Genomic DNA, 18,143 nt, shown 5'->3' on the forward strand with positions numbered 1-18,143 from the left:
TCTGCAGGTAGGCACAAATAAATACGAAAGCTTTGCGTCATTCTGTTGTGGTGTGTTTGCGGGTTTGAGGCTAGCCAAGTACAGCAGGGAACAACAGTAAGACAATCAGCGACAGCCAGATAGCTGGAATTTTGTTCGATTCTGATTCAGATGTGTCAGGAGATGAGAGTAAAGTTTACTTCCATTTTATGGCTACTTAATTTCACCTTTTGCAGGAACCACTCGAAAATTTAATTCCGCAGTGAAAGGGTTAACATAATCTCCATAATCTTAAATGGGAAAATTCGATTTCGAAATCAAAGATTTTCATAGCGCTAGGAACTTTTTGGTAAGAATTAATCTAAATCGAAGTACCTTTGTGTTTAATGTATTCATTTTTGTTTATAAACGTTTATATTAATATATAATAATAATAAAGCAAAATAAAATACTTAATCTTAGTACATAATCTTTTATTTACCTTTGACGTGGGACGGAAATTCGACGGAAACAAAATCTCATCTTTCCCGAAATTCCTAGTTCACACATTTTTCAGTTTAGGTTTTTTACTTTCGTACACTACCGAATTCTTCAATTTCTGTTTCTGATTCGATTTATTCGTGTCGAGTATTATTATTATTATTATTATTATTATTATTATTATTATTATTACTACTACTACTACTACTACTACTACTACTACTACTACTACTACTACTACTACTACTACTACTACTACTACTACTACTACTTCTTCTTCTTCTTCCTCTTCCTCCTCCTCCTCCTTTTTAACATTCCTGAAACTAGTAAGGGTTTTTTTTGTTAATTCAATTTTATATTTGGGCCTGGAAATGTTTCTTCCACTTTTCTCGATCTTTAGCTTCCTCTTTTAACTCCCAATTTCTTCTATTTATCAAATAATCGATTAGTGTTCTTCTTTCTATTCCTCGCTTTCTTTCCATCTTTCCTTCTATGGTGATATGAAGAAAATTTCTTCGGAAGATGTGTCCAGTCCAATTGGTCTTCCTACGAAGAATGCTGACTAGAAGCGTCCTCTTTTCTCCTATCCGTTTTAAAACATATTCGTTTGTTGCTCTCTCTCTCAGTCCATTTTATCTTCTCCATCTTCCTCCAACACCACATTTCGAAGCTCTCTAAATATTTCTTCTTTAACTTCCGTAATATCAAAGTCTCTGAATCATTCAGTCCAATACTCCATATGTAGCACTTGACCAACTTCTTCGTTAGTTCTATATTAAGGCTGCTAGTTAAGACTGATCTTTTCTTGTTGAATGCTTCTTTGGCTATGGCAATTCTTGACCTGATCTCTTTGGTGTAGGAAGCGTCTCTCGTCAAAATACTTCTTAGATACTTTCCACCTTTTCAAGTTCTCTTTGTTCTACTCTGACCCATAAAGGCACGTTTCCAGTATTATATCGTAGTATTATTGTTTCGAATATTATAAGAAACAAAAATTGAAGAATTCAGTGCTGTTGAAAAGAAATAAAACTAAACAAAAAGATTTGTAAACTAGGAATTTTGATAAACAACTTGAAGGAAACAGCAAGAATGAAGAAGATGGGATCTTGTTTTCGTCAAAATTTTCGTCCCTCGTTAAAGGTAACAGCTAATAGTTTTGGTAAAAATAAAGGAAAACGTGCAGATATTTATTTATTTTTTATTGTACGTTATCATTGTTTTGTTCCTTCTCATAGACTTTTAAGTTATTTTTCGGTTTCTGTAAAATGTGATGAGCCTTTGTTTGTTAGGTTGGTGTCCAGGCTGGTTTGTTTCATGGTGGGAAGTCTTTATGTGAGCCCCAGACGACTGCGAGAAGAGAAGTTTCGGAAGCGCAGTGTAAATGGGAAGAAGATCTGCAATTCGATTTAGAAGTGTGTAATATTCCTCGAGCAGCGAGGTTGTGTTTCGTCGTCTATGAAGTATCCAAAAGTGCCAAAGGGGTGAAATCGAAGAGGCTTAAAGACGGGAAACAGGTACGCTTGTCTAGCATAGTCGAGAAATTTACAGTTATTTCGCTACATGATTTTATTAAATTTGTCTTCTTTATTTGTTTGTTTAATTGTGTGGAATTTTAGAACTTCTGGTGACTCGATCTTCTTGGGGTCCTTCTCGATGGTTTAGGGATTGGCACATGTGTCTTTGGTACACATTTATTACAGTGTTTTCTAACTTTTTTGACTGACGACACGTGCAGTGTTTCTCAAAGTGTGGGTCGCGGGCCGTTTCTTCGGTGGGTTGCGAGAAATTTTTCCTTTTAATTGTAAAAATAATATTTTGATGTAGAAACATATGTTATAAAGTATGTACTATTCAAAAAATGAAAATTAAAAGTGTTTGTTAATGAGGAAAAAGTAAATGGTTACTCAGAGCCCTGCCCTGTTGTACTATCAGTAGAGATGCTGGGTTAGGATGGAAAGCGAATGGGTGAGTCAAAATCTGTCACGGGGTAAGACATAGTGTTAGTTGTATGTTACCTTTATATGGAAAATTTAGAAATAGACTTACAAAATTTAATTGGTTTGAAATACCACCATTACGTAGAATGACAATGTGTATTTGAATAAAAGTAGGTGGGTCACAAAGTACTTTTTTAATATTTAATGTGGGTCGCGGTAACAATGAGTTTTAAGAACCACTGCACTAGTGGACGTCGCATGACGTCGCAACACACTTTTTTGACTGTTTTCTTATTAACCCTAGCACTACTTAGGTAGTTTTTGTAACGCGGACTACCAAGGGAAAGGGGGAGGGTATTTTGTGCCCACCTGTTAAGATTAAACAGGGTGTCTATCGGTCACGAAAAAGTCACGAAATTTAGGTTTTGGGTCACGATTTTTTTTGTAACTGTGGAAATGTAAATACAGATTGGAAGATTTTGTTCTATAAAACGTCAAAATTCACCATCAAAAATGTCTATGGCCGGCTTTAGACGCTACCAAATCACAAGCAAAGTGCGTTTCTATGGCATGGATGAAAATTCGGCCTAATTCGCACCCAACTTCGCTCTTAAAAATGTTAGGAAATTTTATGATTTGGTAAAGAAAAGGTCACGAAAAAGTCACGAAATTTCATTTTGGAATTTTAGTAGACACCCTGTTAAATATATCTTGAAACGAAAGAAATTGGAAACTCACAAATATTTACAGGGACTAAAGCAAATAGTACGCAGCATAAGACTAACAGCTATTTATTACACTGCCATCTAGGAGTAACTCTACTTAATGTCAGTCACATCTCCTACCAACGGGGGGTACTTTGTGCCCACCAACTTAAAATAGCAACCGTAATTTTATATTAGTGTTAACAGGAGAAAATACTTTTGCAAAATAGTGGTTAGACCACAGGGTGTCTAGTCACGAAAGTCACGAAATCAGAAAACAGTCATGAAAGTCAAGAAATTGAGCTTTTAGGTCACGACTTTTTTATCTGTAAAAATACAAGTAGAGACCGGAAAAAGTTGTTCTATAAAACGTTCAAATTCACCGCCAAAAATGTCTATATGGTCGGCTTTAGATGCTATCAAATCGCAAGCAAAGCACGCGGCCTATTTTGCATCCAAATTCGCTCTTAAGATTGTCCTTCAGTTTGTATCATTGAATTGTGGCGATGTAAATCGCATCGTATCGCCGAAACCGAAATTTTATGGTTTGGTAGAGAAAAGGTCAAGAAAAAGTCCTGAAATTTCATTTTGGAATTTTAGTAAACACTCCGGACGAGCAGTGATGTGCGGAGCAGAAACATGGACGATAGAGAAAACACAGGAAAAGTATTGAATGTTACTGAAATGAGAATGCTACCCTGGATGTGTGGGATAATAAGAGAGAGAATGGGGAATGAGAAAGTAACGGAACAACCAATGTGGTAGAGATATCTAAGAAGATATAAGAAAGAAGACTTCAGTGGTATGGCCATCTAATGAGAAGAACAAAGGGCTATGTGATCAGAAGAGTTATGGCAATGGAAGTGGATAGGAAGTGAGGTAGAGGGAGGCAAAGAAGGAAGTGGATGGACAATATTAAAAATGACTTAAGAGTCTTCATCCCGGCGAAATTAAAATACTGCTAATTTTACATTAATTATGTGATATCTTCAAATAGATAAAAGATAATAGAAATGTGGAACAAGAGCGCCCTAGACAATATTATTTTACATGAGAAACCGTTATCATGACTCACTTATCTGCTTTCGATTTCGAGCCATTTTGAAAATCGGCATTTATTTCCGCGTTTCTAAACAGCTGAAAACATAAAGCCACTAGGTGACTTGTGATAACGGTATCTCACGCAAAATAATATTGTCTAGGGCGCTCTTGTTTCACATTTCAATTATCTTTTATCTATTTGAAGATATCACACAAATACTGTAAAATTAGCGGTATTTTAATTTCGCCGGGATGAAGACTCTTAAGGGAGAAAAATCTAATAGGGGAAGAATTCCGGGAGAGGCCTTAATGGAGATGACTCATCAGAAAGTTCGGCTTTATATAAATGGGAAAAGACGGAGAGAAAGAATAAGTTTTATTCTTAGTAGATGGCTATCAAAAATGTTTTTATAATATGTCTGTTCACCGTCCGACAATTAAGTAGCGAGATTGATTTTATTGTGACCAAACAAACATAATGCAATACAAGTAATACCTGTTTATTATTCAAAGTACAGCCGTCTTGCGTCAATATAGTGAGTACGATCACGCAAGAAGTAGAATGACCTCTGCAACTCAGTTTGTGATATGTTCCGTAATGCCGTTGTCGCAGCTGTTTTGATGTCTTCAACATTGTCAAAACATCGTCATTTTAATGGTAACTTCAGTTTAGGGAAAAGAAAATAGTCTCAGGGGGACACATGTGGAGAATTGGAGGGGGGGGGGGTTGCAGCTTACACACTTGTTTTTTGTCAAATATTCCTGAACAAGTACTGTCCGGTAAGCGGGTGGATTGTCATGGATAAGGAACGAGCTACCTGGGGCTGAGTATTCAGACCAAACACGACAAATTCTGTTCATGAAACTCTCTTAAACACTTAAATAAAACTGGGCATTCACTGTGTGATCTGGTACAAATTCAGGTTTCTCCGTATCCCCACTTCCCCATACACTCTCCGCATCAAATTAACTGTCTCTGTGGCAGTTTTATTCAGTGTAATACAGAATTTGATATTCGCTTTCTGCTCCATGCTTTTTGTATGACGAGGGCCTCTCAGTACTGCTGGTAATGGTGTCGTATTACCCGTTATGCTTCACGTGCGACAATGCAGTGTTGCCAGATTGTAAAGAAGGGATTACTCTTTGGAACTAACATATTGGTTTACGGATTGTATTCACCTTTTCGTCACAATAAAATCAGTGTTATTACTTAATTTTCGGACGGTGTATAAGCTACTAGAATTTGCATAATCAATACCTTTTTCCAAAAATTGTATAGTTATTTTTTGCGTAATCTGTTGATATTCGAAATTCGCAGCTACAGTGTGTGGTGCGCAATTCACTGATTTTTATTTTATTTTATTTTATTTTATTTTATTTTATTTATTTATTTATTTATTTCGACTAATGTTCTGTCTGGACTACAGGGGGAGACCTCGAGGACCACTTGTTCGCGGACCATAGTTTGAGAAACTCTGTTCTAGATAGTAGAAATCTTTTCTTTTCCTATGTCCAGTTGCTAAAAGATATTGCAGCGTAAACTTGCACTTTCTCTTCCAAGTTTAATCGTATTTTATTTATTTTGAATTGCAGGATTTCGCAGTTAATCCTCTAGCATGGGTAAATACGACGGTGTATGATTTCAAGAATCAACTGAAAACTGGTGCTATGACACTTTATTTGTGGACTTATGCAGAAGATATGCAAAATGATGATCTTTTACATCCATTAGGGACTATTGTGTCGAATCCAAATGTTGAACATGCAACAGCTTTAACAATTACATTCCATAGGTAAGTTCACATTTAAATCATAAGGGTTTCGTGAAGAGAACAAAATATTTGATTTTTAAAAAAAAAAAAAAAATTTAAGTTTATTTTGAATTTTATTTCCTGTCACATTGTGCTTATTATTTCACTGTATAGGCGAAGGAAGTTTCGTTCTAATCATTTCGATCATTGTCAAGGGGAAGGAAATAAATAGAAAACAAAGCTAAGATAATGTAAGGAAATAGTAAGAATTGATGTTATTGTTTGCAAAGTATTTCGAAGGTTATATGGTCTTCCAATCTTTCCAAATACAAAAGATACTAGGAAAATTTTGCAGTACGACGAAACCATGTGTCGCGGGAGTCTGCTTCTTTATGCATGCTGGGACATGTTCATACTTGCAGAATAACCGCTGCACCACCAAGTCGATGGGCTCAGTTATTCATCAGCAGTGATAGTGCTTGCTATGGCATCTTGGGTCACAAAATGAGATACGGACAATTTTTCAGTATAATTTCGCGCATAGTTTAAAGTAGACTAGTGTTAGAAGAACTGACTCTTGTATTGGCTGATGTCTGTCTACAGTGTACGATTATATTCAGGTGGTACTGAGAATTCCAAAAAAGGAAATTTCGCTCTGGAGGACGCTGAGAGGGCGGGAAGGCCACAAACGTCAGTTACGGAGGAAAACATTATTGGTGTTAGGAAAATGTTTGACGAGGACAGGCGACTGACCAGCAGATTGAAGATACCTTAGGCCTAAATTCATCAGCAATTCGTTCGATTCTGCATGATCATTTGCATGTGAAGAAACTTCTGGGTGTCGCATAGTCTGACTGAAGAGCAGATGATGAGATGACGATGTGTGACATGGTCCCGGGAGATGTTGCAAATGTTCCATATAAGGGACAATCTAGATATGAGAACAACATTGTGACAAGTGACGAGATTTTGTTGTACTATTACGATGTGCCGACCAAGACTCAGGTCAAAGTTTGGGTCTTCGATGATGAGGGTACACCTGTAGCTGTCAGAATATCCTGATCAGTAAAGAAGAAATTGGTAGCTGTATTTTTCAAATCGAGTGGAATTATGGAGCGTGTCTTTTGGAAACATAGAAGACAGTCACAGCTAAATGGTACACTAAACAGTGTCTGCCTAAAGTCATCATATCTATGAAGAATCTGTAACGGCCCCAAAAGTACCGCTACATTTTGTTTCTTAATTTGCTTTTCTTTGTTCGTAATATTAATTTATTAATTAGTTATTTTCTGTTCTTTGCTATTTTTCAAAAATTGTTATATTAAAACATTATATAGTAGAACCTATGAAAGCCAGAAGTCATGACATTTCCTTGTAATGTCACGTCGTAGGATAGAAATTTGGGAGTAGAAGAAAAGAAAGTTGTATTGAATATACATTTTTTCCTTAGTGATTCTTGGTTTGTAAAGTGTTCGTGTTGTTATATTATGAAGTTTTAAATTATTTCTGTCCTACGAATCATTCTTTACTTTTATATTGCCATGAATAATTGAAATTACATCTGAAAGTAGCTTACATAGTCAAATGTTATGGAATATATTATGCAGCAGTTTCTAAAACAATCTAAATTTTGCACAGTAGGAGTGGTAATGCCTTGTGAATGAAACGTTATTCAAATATTTATCATAGCACACGTCTTAATGTAGTTTAAGCTGTTCCTCCATAATATACTGTATTTATATATTTTAATTCAACTATTGCAATGTGATGAATTGAAGGGAGAAATGCAAAAGAATAAGTAATTTTGCTAAGATGAGATTTAATTGATATGAATGAATCGACGATGTAATTATGTATTATTGTTATAAGATATTGGATCATATGAAACGACGAATTATGAATTAAGAAGATTAATGTATTATATGAAAAGTAGTCTTCAAGTTGATAGATTAATGTAGTTACTCTCGTCATTCTCTACGTTGTGATGTTATGCAGAATTTCAGAGGAATAGTTAGGAAACTACCGTGCTATTGATGTCACATATGCTGTATAATTCGTATAGATATCTATTATAAATGCAAATTGAACTTTAGATCCATTACCCTACTGTATATTTGTGGATATTAAAGCATTATTACTGATGGAAGATTGTTAAAGATCGTTATTAATTGAAGATCTCTTAGCTGAATTCCATAGCATAAATGTCTGTTGGCTGTATGGAATAATATCACTCCAGACTTTGTAATCTTACTTCCTGATTACTCTTCATAGTTGTTTACTAGGCGTAATGATCCCTTTTCAAGACATATACCACATAAGGGCATATGCCACAGAACCTACGGTTTAAAATGGGATTCGGTTTATATCGAAGGTAAGCACCGTCCACCAGGAACCGAGCCCGAAACTCCTAGAGTAGAGACCACATGCATTAAACCACTTGACCACGAAGGGGCACGAACGAGGTTTATTGGCTAATTGTAGTTACATGTTTGCATTTCCACAGGTATCACCCCGATCATACGGTTATATATCCATCTCGAGAAAAGGTGCTGGAATATGCGGCCAGTGATGGCCAGGACACTGCCTCGATGGCGCATGCTTCTCCACAGAGTACGTATGTGTTCATGGAGCACCTCCGCCAAATGAGTGAGCAGGATCCTTTCCATGAAATGCACGAACAAGAAAAAAAGATAATCTGGAACCTTCGGAACGATTGCTTGTATCATGTACCTAATCTTCTTCCTAAGTTGTTGGACTGCGTTGAGTGGAATGATCACAAAGAGGTAAGATTCATGCATTTTTAAAATATTATAGAGAAGAAACTCACGAATAGTTAAATAATTAGCATATTTCTGTGGTGTTTATGGTCCTGAATCCGTTCGTTCTCAGGTGCACCCTTCATTAGCTTGTAGAGTAACTGAAAACCCAGTTGGCCCATGATGTTGGTTCAGTACCTGAATTTTTTCTCCTCGGTGGAAATTGAACCAGGGACTGTGCACATCATAGGCACGCACGCTCACCATTGTGTTTCACATACATAGGTATTGGCTGTAAAATTTTTCCATGTACAATTTGTGTCTACTGCCACCACACCGTGAGTAGCTTAGAATGTCACGAAATTCAGTGGGAATCGTATTTATGGCCGTTCGCAAGGGTAATCGATGATGTTGACAGCTTTCTGTTCTGCCATGCTTTGGGGTGCAATTACAAGTATTTCTGTTATTGGACCAAAAGATCCAAAATATTCCAATCAAAAATTTTCTTGTAGGCCATATATATATATCTGGAGAACTAGATATAGTGTAGCCAAACCCAAACTGTCACTTAACTCAGTGTGATGTCCTTATTCCCATAAAATCAATATATTTCAATCTTTTTTTTTTTTTTTTTTTTTTTTTTTTGGTACGCCGTATATCTGGAGAACTATATACAGTGTAGCTAAACCCAAACTATCACTTAACTCAGTATGATGTGCGTATTCCGTAGAAAATACGAAAACTCGATTTAAGGTCGTTCAAAAAATTTGTGGACCCTGATCCAAAAACTGATTATTGGCCAAGATCGCAATCTTTTGATTTTAGAAAAATTAATTTAATTTTTTTTATCATTCCTAAAATTCTTGGTCAAGATCGCAAACTTTTAATCCATTTTTGGGATCATTCCTATAATTCTTGTTTGTGTATGTATGAAAGTTCGAGACTTCCATTCGTCCACTTGTTTTTAATCTGCGAAAATAAATATAAATAAATAAACACAAAATAAAAAGAAATGTCAAGTCTTCGAAGCGAAAAAAAAATCATAAGTTTACACCGTGAAAATTTATCAAGATTAAAGAGGACCGTATTAGTTCGAAATAAGGCCTAGATCAGTGATGTCCAATTGTAATGAGCCTGAGGGCCATAACCGTCTTTACTAGTATTAGGTGAAGGGCCGCAGCTAATAATTAATAATAATAATAATAATAATAATAATAATAATAATAATAATAATAATAATAATAATAATAATAATAATAATAATAATAATAATAATAATATTATTATTATTATTATTATTATTATTATTATTATTATTATTATTATTATTATTATTATACTACAAAAGAAAATAATAAAAGTATATTTGAAATATTACATAGGCCTATTTATTCAGTGTGACACATGAGGGTGACTAGCAGCGTTTACAAGGACGGGGATATCTACATCCTTTCCTGTTGTTGCGAGTCGAAAGAGATGTAAAGAAGAATAATCTACAAGACAACTTCTGAAGCGATTCTTCACAATCTTCATGCTGGAAAATGCACTTTCACAGAAACAAATGCTACCAAACATTGACATTGTTTTCTGTCCAAACTCACAAAAGTAAGAGAAACGTGTTGTTGTGGATGCCCGCAGCTTTCTGTTGTACAGAAGCGCTAAATGAATGCCTTATTTCGAAAGAAGAGTGGAAACATTCAAAGAATGAATATATGAAAATAGTATCAGTAATAACAATCGTAAATCGCGAGAGCTCTGTGGACCGCAGAAAATGGTTTGGCGGACCGCTTTGAGCTTCTGAAACTGTCCATTAGGAAGATGTTTTCGAAGGTTTCAAGAATTAGCATACACATTAAACATTAATAAAGACATCAGCATAATGTGTATATATTGATATATAAGTTTATATATTGTGGGACGTGTATTAAAAAAAGTCAAAACCCACATTCTCTAAATGAAACACAAAACTTAACTATATATATTATTAATTTCTGGTACCTGAAATGTTTAATGTTGTGTGCAATTAGTCAAAATTGGCATTTCCCGGTTTTATTATTATTATTATTATTATTATTATTATTATTATTATTATTATTATTATTATTATTTTAAAAACTGCTGACAGCAAAAGGCTCGTTTTTCCCATGTGCAAAGTTAAGTTAATATCTGTAGATAATTTAAGTTTTACATGTAGCAGTATCAAATGATAAATGTGTTTAAAGTTAAGTAGCTTTTTATTACATAATTAAGTGAATCAAGATAAAATGTTCTATGTTTTGTTTACTTATAAAACTGACCATTATTCGGAGCTATAAGCAGTGGCGGATCTAGCCGTGGACCAGGGGGACCTAACCTGATCCCTTTTTTAGTGACAAAAAATGGTCTTCTGCCAATAGAGGTTCACAGAACACTTCTACGATCATAATAATAGTGGTGAATTATATATTTATATTTGGCATTCATTTTCTTCCACAATTTCTATCTTGAATGTTAACGTTTTTTTTTTTTTTACCATATAAAGCACAATGTCTTGTGACTAATCTGATTAGCTACCGTGCCTATAAATGCTTATAATTTATTAATTGCCGTTTATACTTCATGTCTAAGTGTAAATGGTGAAAGGCATTATTCATTTTGCATTCCTAGTTCCTGTTAACGAAGTGCGTAAACGGATTTCAAATTAAAATCATTTGCGTAAAACTCATGATATACCTATCATAGTCTGGTTTCTGACTGGACTCCCAGTTTTTAGATCCGCCACTGGCTTTAAAATAAAGTAAAGTAAAATTTGTATTCCTCTCTTGTGTCTGTAACTGTCTTTCTTTCAGATAACGTCCAACGATTTTGCTCTTTGGGCTAAGGGAGACGGATGGTTAAAGCAAGTGAATGGTGATGGAAGAGTCGGTAGAATGAAAATGTGAGAGAAAACGGGAGTAACTCGAGAAAACCCACGAACACAGTGTTTTCCACCACAAACTTACTTAGCCGGAGATGGAACCAGGGATTCCCATTCATCAGAGGTAAACGCTCTACCATTAAACCACCGAGTACGCTGTCTGTAATTACGTTTATTATTCTTTTTTTCCGTAAATAATTAGATTTTTATTAAATTTTATTACAAGTTAAAAAATTACAAACTATAATAATAAAAGGTTTACTAGATTGATTAATAATTATTAGTTGTTTTGTTACTTAATTTCATTGTTTTAATATTTAGGTGTTTGAAGTGACAGCTCTTCTCCAACGATGGCCTAAACTCCCAGTAGAAAAGACTTTAGAACTATTAGATTACGCATATGCAGACGAAGCTGTTCGCAGTTTTGCTGTTCAGTGTTTAAGAGACGTCAGGTAAGATAGCGTGCTTTAATATTATATTAAGCTTAATAGAATTAATTTTAATACTCCGAAACCTGTCGGTGTTAGCCACCGTATGTTTCATTAAAAATTGACCAGCTTAGACGGGTGGCCAACATACAGAAAATAAGTGTATTTTGAACCGAAAACTGCGTACTGTTATACGTAGTACGAGGGTCGTTCCGAAAGTAATACCTCCTATTTTTTCGTAGAAACTAACGGAGATACATAAATAAGAACAGCACAGCTAAACAGAGCAATATTTCAGCTACAAACTGTAATTTTTCCACATAGTTCCCACCATTCGTTATGCACTTTTGCCAACGATGAACTAGAGCCTGCATGCCGCGCTTATAAAAATCGGAACCAGCTGAGGCTAACCACTTCCTTAGAGCTTTGATGTTCCAGCATTTTTTCCAAGGCATTACAACCGACATTCAACTTTGTACACAATTCTCTAGTCGTTATCCGGCGATCAGCACTGATGAGTTGATCAAGACGCTTTTCATTGCGAGGGATGACATTTGTGCAGGGTCGACTGGGCCGTGGCTTGTCAAGAACACCCTTTTCACCACCTTCAAACGCCGTACCCATCGCCTCACGTTGCTCACGTCTATTGTATCGTCTCCATAAGCCTTTACCAAGCGTCGATGGATTTCAATTGACGCAATTCCTTCAGTAGTGAGGAATTCAATCACACATCATTGTTTTATACGCACGTCCATATCAGGTTCCAGTTTGGAACACTCCTATGCTGGCGCCAACTAACGCAGAACAACGGGACCAGGTGCAAATAAAACAGGAAGGTTCAAGCATTAGCACTACACCAACGACATCTGGCACGGACATACAAAGTCAACACAAAAAAAATAGGAGGCATTAATTTCGGAACGACCCTCGTATATGAATTTGTAAGTAGTAATTTATTACCACATAAGATCTCCGTGTTCGTTTGTATTTTTTAGCGAAACATCAAAAGCGTCCCCTGATCGTAGATTTAGTTTCAGCATTGCTTGTATCATTCTTCCTTCTTGCGAACCTATCTGTTAGTGCTCTTCGTCAATGTGTGATAATTATGTTTTCTTCTTTTTCTGGTAACTAATTCTTTCGTTGGTTGTGTGACTCCTAAATACCTCAGTATCAGTGTATCTTCCGTGCGCAAATTTCAAAATGAAGTGAAATGAAAGATTTCAGTTTAACGTCCCACGATTATGCCCTTTAGGCTGAAGAAAACGGATGATTAAAGCAAGTGAATGATAATGAAAGCATTGGTGGAATGAAAATATGGGAGGAAGCAGAATACCCCGAGAAAACTCACGGACACAATGTCCACCATAAACTTATGTGGCCGGGGATCGAACAGGGACCCTACACGCACTAGAGGTAGGCGCTCTACCTCTAAGCCACCGTTCCTGCCCCCCAATGCAAATTTGAGCTTGACCCTATGTGCTGGCACATGTGTTTCGGATCCCAACGTGAATTATAGATGCGTGTCCTAAATTGCGTCGATGCTTCAAAAGAATCGCTTCTTTGAGACCGAAAAATGAACTAACTTGATTGAATTTGCTCCTACAAAAGATTTAGTGTTTAAGTAATATTGGCTGTGTTTTGATTTCTCGTACGTACAGATTTATTCAAATAAATCCTGGTCTTTCACTTCTCTTTGGAAAGACTTGCATTCTCTTGCTTGCAATTAGAATTACAAGGAGTGATCAGAAAGTAAGGTTACCAAGCCTGCAGTGAAATATGTATATATTATTTCATACAACCAATACAGCCAACAGATACTAAATACATTAGGTTATTTTGCGACATAGTCTCTATATCGGTTCTGGCACTTGTCGCATCGTGACATGAGTCTGAAGATTTCCTCCTGGTAAAAATCCTGTCCTTGCGTGTTCAGTCATGTCACGAAGTGTTTCACCTCCTCGTCTGAAGCATAGCGACGGCCCCCTAGGTGCTCCCTCAAGTACGGGAAAAGATGAAAGTCGCTTGAAGCGAGGTCCGGGCTGTAGGGAGAGTGGGCGATGATGTTCCAGTGAAACTGCTTCAACAGCGTGGTCGTCTTCTGGGCTGTATGTGGGCGCGGTTTCTCTACCAGCCGCAAACTTTCGACACCATTCTGCGACATGGCTAATAAGACATTACAGTCTCTCTGAAAACCTCTACCGGCTGCCGGTGAATTTCAGAGCCGTTGTTATATGTTTCGCCTACAGAAATCGATAACTGAGTGAACTTCTTCGCCAGACCAGTTTTCCAAATGAGTCGTTATTTGTGTTTACCCATAACTAGCACCAAAGGTGGCGGATGGCTGAAACTGCACAGTTGCCAACTCCATGTATTAAAATTACCGCACATTCCTTATTCCACTATAACAGACGAAACTCCAGAAATATCGGCCTTGTAACTTGAGCTTTTGATCTTCTCTCATATATGAAACAAATGTAGACTTTCTTTGGCTGATTGTCTTGATTTAGAGCCAAAGCATTAGAATTTCTTATTTACGGGTGGCAAATATGACCTTTTAAAGCAAGATGGGCCACTTAGATTTTTTTTTAACAAGACTGTACATATAATTCAACCACTTAAGCGTTCGTTATATATATATATATATATATATATATATATATATATATATAGTCACTAGGTTACATAAGGTGGCCCAAAAGTAGGTATACAGTCCCATACTAATAGGCTCATAGGCTCACTGTATTTCATATCATTTCTTATTGTTATCAAACAGGTAGACTTAGCTTCTTTATTGTTTGTTCTTAATGTGTTTTTACTTACACTTTAAGCTCGGAACAGCCGAAACAAATAAACCTATAAGCTAGAGTGTTATACTTGATCAATTCAGGGATGTATAACTATTTTTTGGGCCATCCTGTATAAGTATAAAAGTTGTAAATTGTTGTACATTTTGTGAGCGTCAACCGAAGATTGAATCATGTTGGCTGATCTGGGAATCACTGAATAGCATAGTAATTGGTGCATTGGCATAATAAGTTTGAGACCCATGTACGATCCCGGTCATCTCTGAATTTAGTGGAAACTTCTCTTTTTATTCGAATAAAAGTGTACTTTGGGAAAATAATAAATAAATTGTGGTCTTACTATTATTATTATTATTATTATTATTATTATTATTATTATTATTATCTTTATCTTTCTAGTGATGATGAACTTCTATTGTACCTGCTCCAGCTAGTCCAAGCTTTGAAGCATGAATCCTATTTATACTGTGATTTGGTTGAATTTTTACTAAGGAGGTCCTTAAATAATCAGAAGATAGGACATTACCTTTTCTGGCATCTCAGGTAGGTTCATGTTTCTTAGTAAATTGTTCGAATAACATATTCATATGCACAAGACCCGTAATTCTTGTATTAGCCCGAATATAGTACCGGCTGTCCATATATGTTTGCCCTGATAACAAAACAATGTAAATCTTAATTGGATACAGTAAATAGAACATGCGTTATGGCACATATGTTTCTATTCATTAAGTTTTGAACCATACATAAATATTTAATACTGATAATCAGGGTTGGCTGGTTTAAACCAGCTGTTAAAAAAAAAAAAACTGGTTTAAACAAACAAACAAACAAAAAAACAAAAAAAACGAAAAATCCTTTAAATCGTGTGAACTTAATGGTGACGTTTCCATATATCAAACCATCCGCATTACGTTTATCTACTTTTCACCTTTTAATCAAGGGGTCCGGTGTTCAATTCTCGGTCGAACCACAAGCCATCTTTCAAGTGTAAACCAAGTAGCGATTCGAGGTTACCCATTAAGCGAAAGTGTTCTCCGTGATAACCTTGGTATTTCATAAGGATGTTAAGCCTAAACATATGAAATGAAACCAAATTATACATTTCTACTTGAATGAATGCCTATTGTTTTATAAAGAAGCCAAGGTTGCTTAAATATATTGATAGAAATTGGCAAAATTTATCAACTGCCTTCGTAGCTTCCAACATCAACTTGGATTTGATTGAATGATATCTACATACCAGATTTGTAATTTAATACCTCAGTTTTAGCGTAGTGATTATGATGTTTTGACCTTAAAATTTTACATACAAATACATTTAAAGTAATAACAGGATTTTCCCAATGGCTAAAGCGGGAGTTTCCCGATTTATATATAATTCTACTTCTGTAACTGTTTCTTTTTGTCCTTTTGAAATTACTCTTGACAGTTATATTAACAAGTACGCCTATGTAAAGATCAGTATAACATATTTTTATCAGGAGTCGTTCGTGAGTGAGTCGGCAATCGCATTTGCGACCAATTAGTCCCGGTTTCGTGTCCAAAAGGACAATTTCTCTTATATGTAAGTCGAGAAGCGGTTTGGATTCCTCTTTAAGCGTATGTGACCCCTTCCAGCATAACCTTGTTTAAACCAAAAAAACCTTTTTTTTTTTTTTTTTTCAATAAAAACCATGATTTTTGCCAACCCTGCAGATAATACACTTCAATATTTAAACCTCTTCAACATGTGTACCACTGATAACACGTAAAATCTCAAGCCCATATTCAATCTCTTGCCACACATTCTGCAACGTGTCTGGTGTGATTGTGCCAATGGCATGTCTGATGCGTTGTTGTAAGGTCATAATATCAGGAACTGCTGTTTTGTACATACTATATTTCACATATCCCTTGGCACTTGAAGCTCCCGCGAAGCTTGTCTAATCGATTTCTGTGGCGACCTCGTGAATTCGGTTTGAACTGCTTGCACAGTCTCCTCCGAAACAGATAGTTTGCCGCTGCTTGTGCGTTTCTGAGCTGACCTCGTTGCTAGAAATGTTTCCATCCATGTTCTGATTAACTTAACATCAGGTGCTTTCTTTCCATAATAACACCTAAACTTTCGCTGCACAGTATAATCGGTGAATTGGTTTCTGCAAGCCACACAACACATTGAGCTTTCTCCTGAGGGGAAGCCAATTTTACGATATAGCTCACACAGCGCTTCTTGTGGCGAAAGTGTTGAATGAGACACAAGTGTACAGAAACTTCATGAGTTCCCAAGTGGATCTGTAATAAAAAAAAACGAACGTTAGAATCATAAATATAATTGTTATATAATCCTGAAATCAGGATAAACATTTATGGACATGGTGTATATCACTCAGTAATTCAAGTTATTTCTTTTTTTTTTTTTTACATTTTAGGTCCGAGATGCAAGTTCCATGTGTATCCGTTCGATTTGGCCTTATTTTGGAAGCCTATTGTCGTGGTAGTCAAGAGCATATGAAAGTTCTAATGAAGCAGATGGACATGTTGAATAAGTTAAAACAGGCGAGTGAAATGGCGAGGCAAAGGAAGGATAAAGAGAAAGCTAGAGCCTTCTTACAAGAGTATCTGGCTGAAAGACATTGTGTGGAATCATTATGCAATACCCTTAGTCCTTTGGATCCATCCTTTAGATGTAAAAACGTCAGGTAAGTAAAGAAAGAATTGAATTTTCCCTGGCGACTTGATTTTAGTACTTCTCGGCTATCTGCTAGGTGAAGATATTGACATTCGACGTTTCGAATGCAGACATCGCATTCATCTTCAGGGATTATAATGAAGAAACCAGAGAGGTGAACATGTGTATATATATAGTGACTATTTAGGGGCAGAGCTAGGAATGGAGGGTTGTGATTGGCTGAGAGATGCTGGCTCCTGGCTGTTCTTTTTGGGAAAGAACAATAAAAGAAGCCATAGCTATCCCACGGGAAAGGAACAGTCTTAATAGAGACAATGGGTTTCAACTCAGTCCTATCTGATCGGTCATTTTCAGGAACAAAAACAGACATTCAACATAGCCATTTCTCTTAGCCACAACAGCCAATCAGGAGCCAACATCCGTCAGCCAATCAAAAGCCAGCATTTCTCTCAGCCAGTCACAAGCTCCCATTCATAGCTCTGTCCCTAAATAGTCACTATATAGTATACATACTCACGTCTCCGGTCTCTACATTACAATCGAGGACCGCGGTGGCTCAGTGGTAGAGCGTTCACCTCTGGTGCATGGGGTCCCGGTTTAAACCCCAGCTCCCGCCAAGTGAACTTTGTGGTGGACAAACACCGTGTGCATGGGTTTACTCGAGGTTCTCCCGTTTTGTCCCACTTTCATCATTCC

General features: G+C 36.3%; 1 protein-coding gene across 2 annotated transcripts in view; it reads left to right on the forward strand.

The window, feature by feature from the left end:
* The window catches only part of Pi3K92E (phosphatidylinositol 3-kinase 92E), an 82,893-nt gene that overhangs the window by 45,561 nt on the left and 19,189 nt on the right, over positions 1 to 18,143 (forward strand). For both annotated transcript variants that reach the window (XM_081741294.1, XM_081741295.1), the window contains exons 7-12: positions 1,749 to 1,973; positions 5,735 to 5,934; positions 8,396 to 8,675; positions 11,866 to 11,996; positions 15,176 to 15,319; positions 17,188 to 17,457. In XM_081741294.1, the coding sequence (XP_081597420.1) occupies positions 1,749 to 1,973; positions 5,735 to 5,934; positions 8,396 to 8,675; positions 11,866 to 11,996; positions 15,176 to 15,319; positions 17,188 to 17,457 (1,250 nt within the window). The remainder of the gene's footprint in view (positions 1 to 1,748; positions 1,974 to 5,734; positions 5,935 to 8,395; positions 8,676 to 11,865; positions 11,997 to 15,175; positions 15,320 to 17,187; positions 17,458 to 18,143) is intronic.

The sequence above is a fragment of the Thermobia domestica genome, chromosome 15 (genome assembly GCF_964235325.1).
Source record: "Thermobia domestica chromosome 15, izTheDome1.hap1.1, whole genome shotgun sequence".
In the NCBI taxonomy this organism is placed as follows: Eukaryota; Metazoa; Arthropoda; class Insecta; order Zygentoma; family Lepismatidae; genus Thermobia; species Thermobia domestica.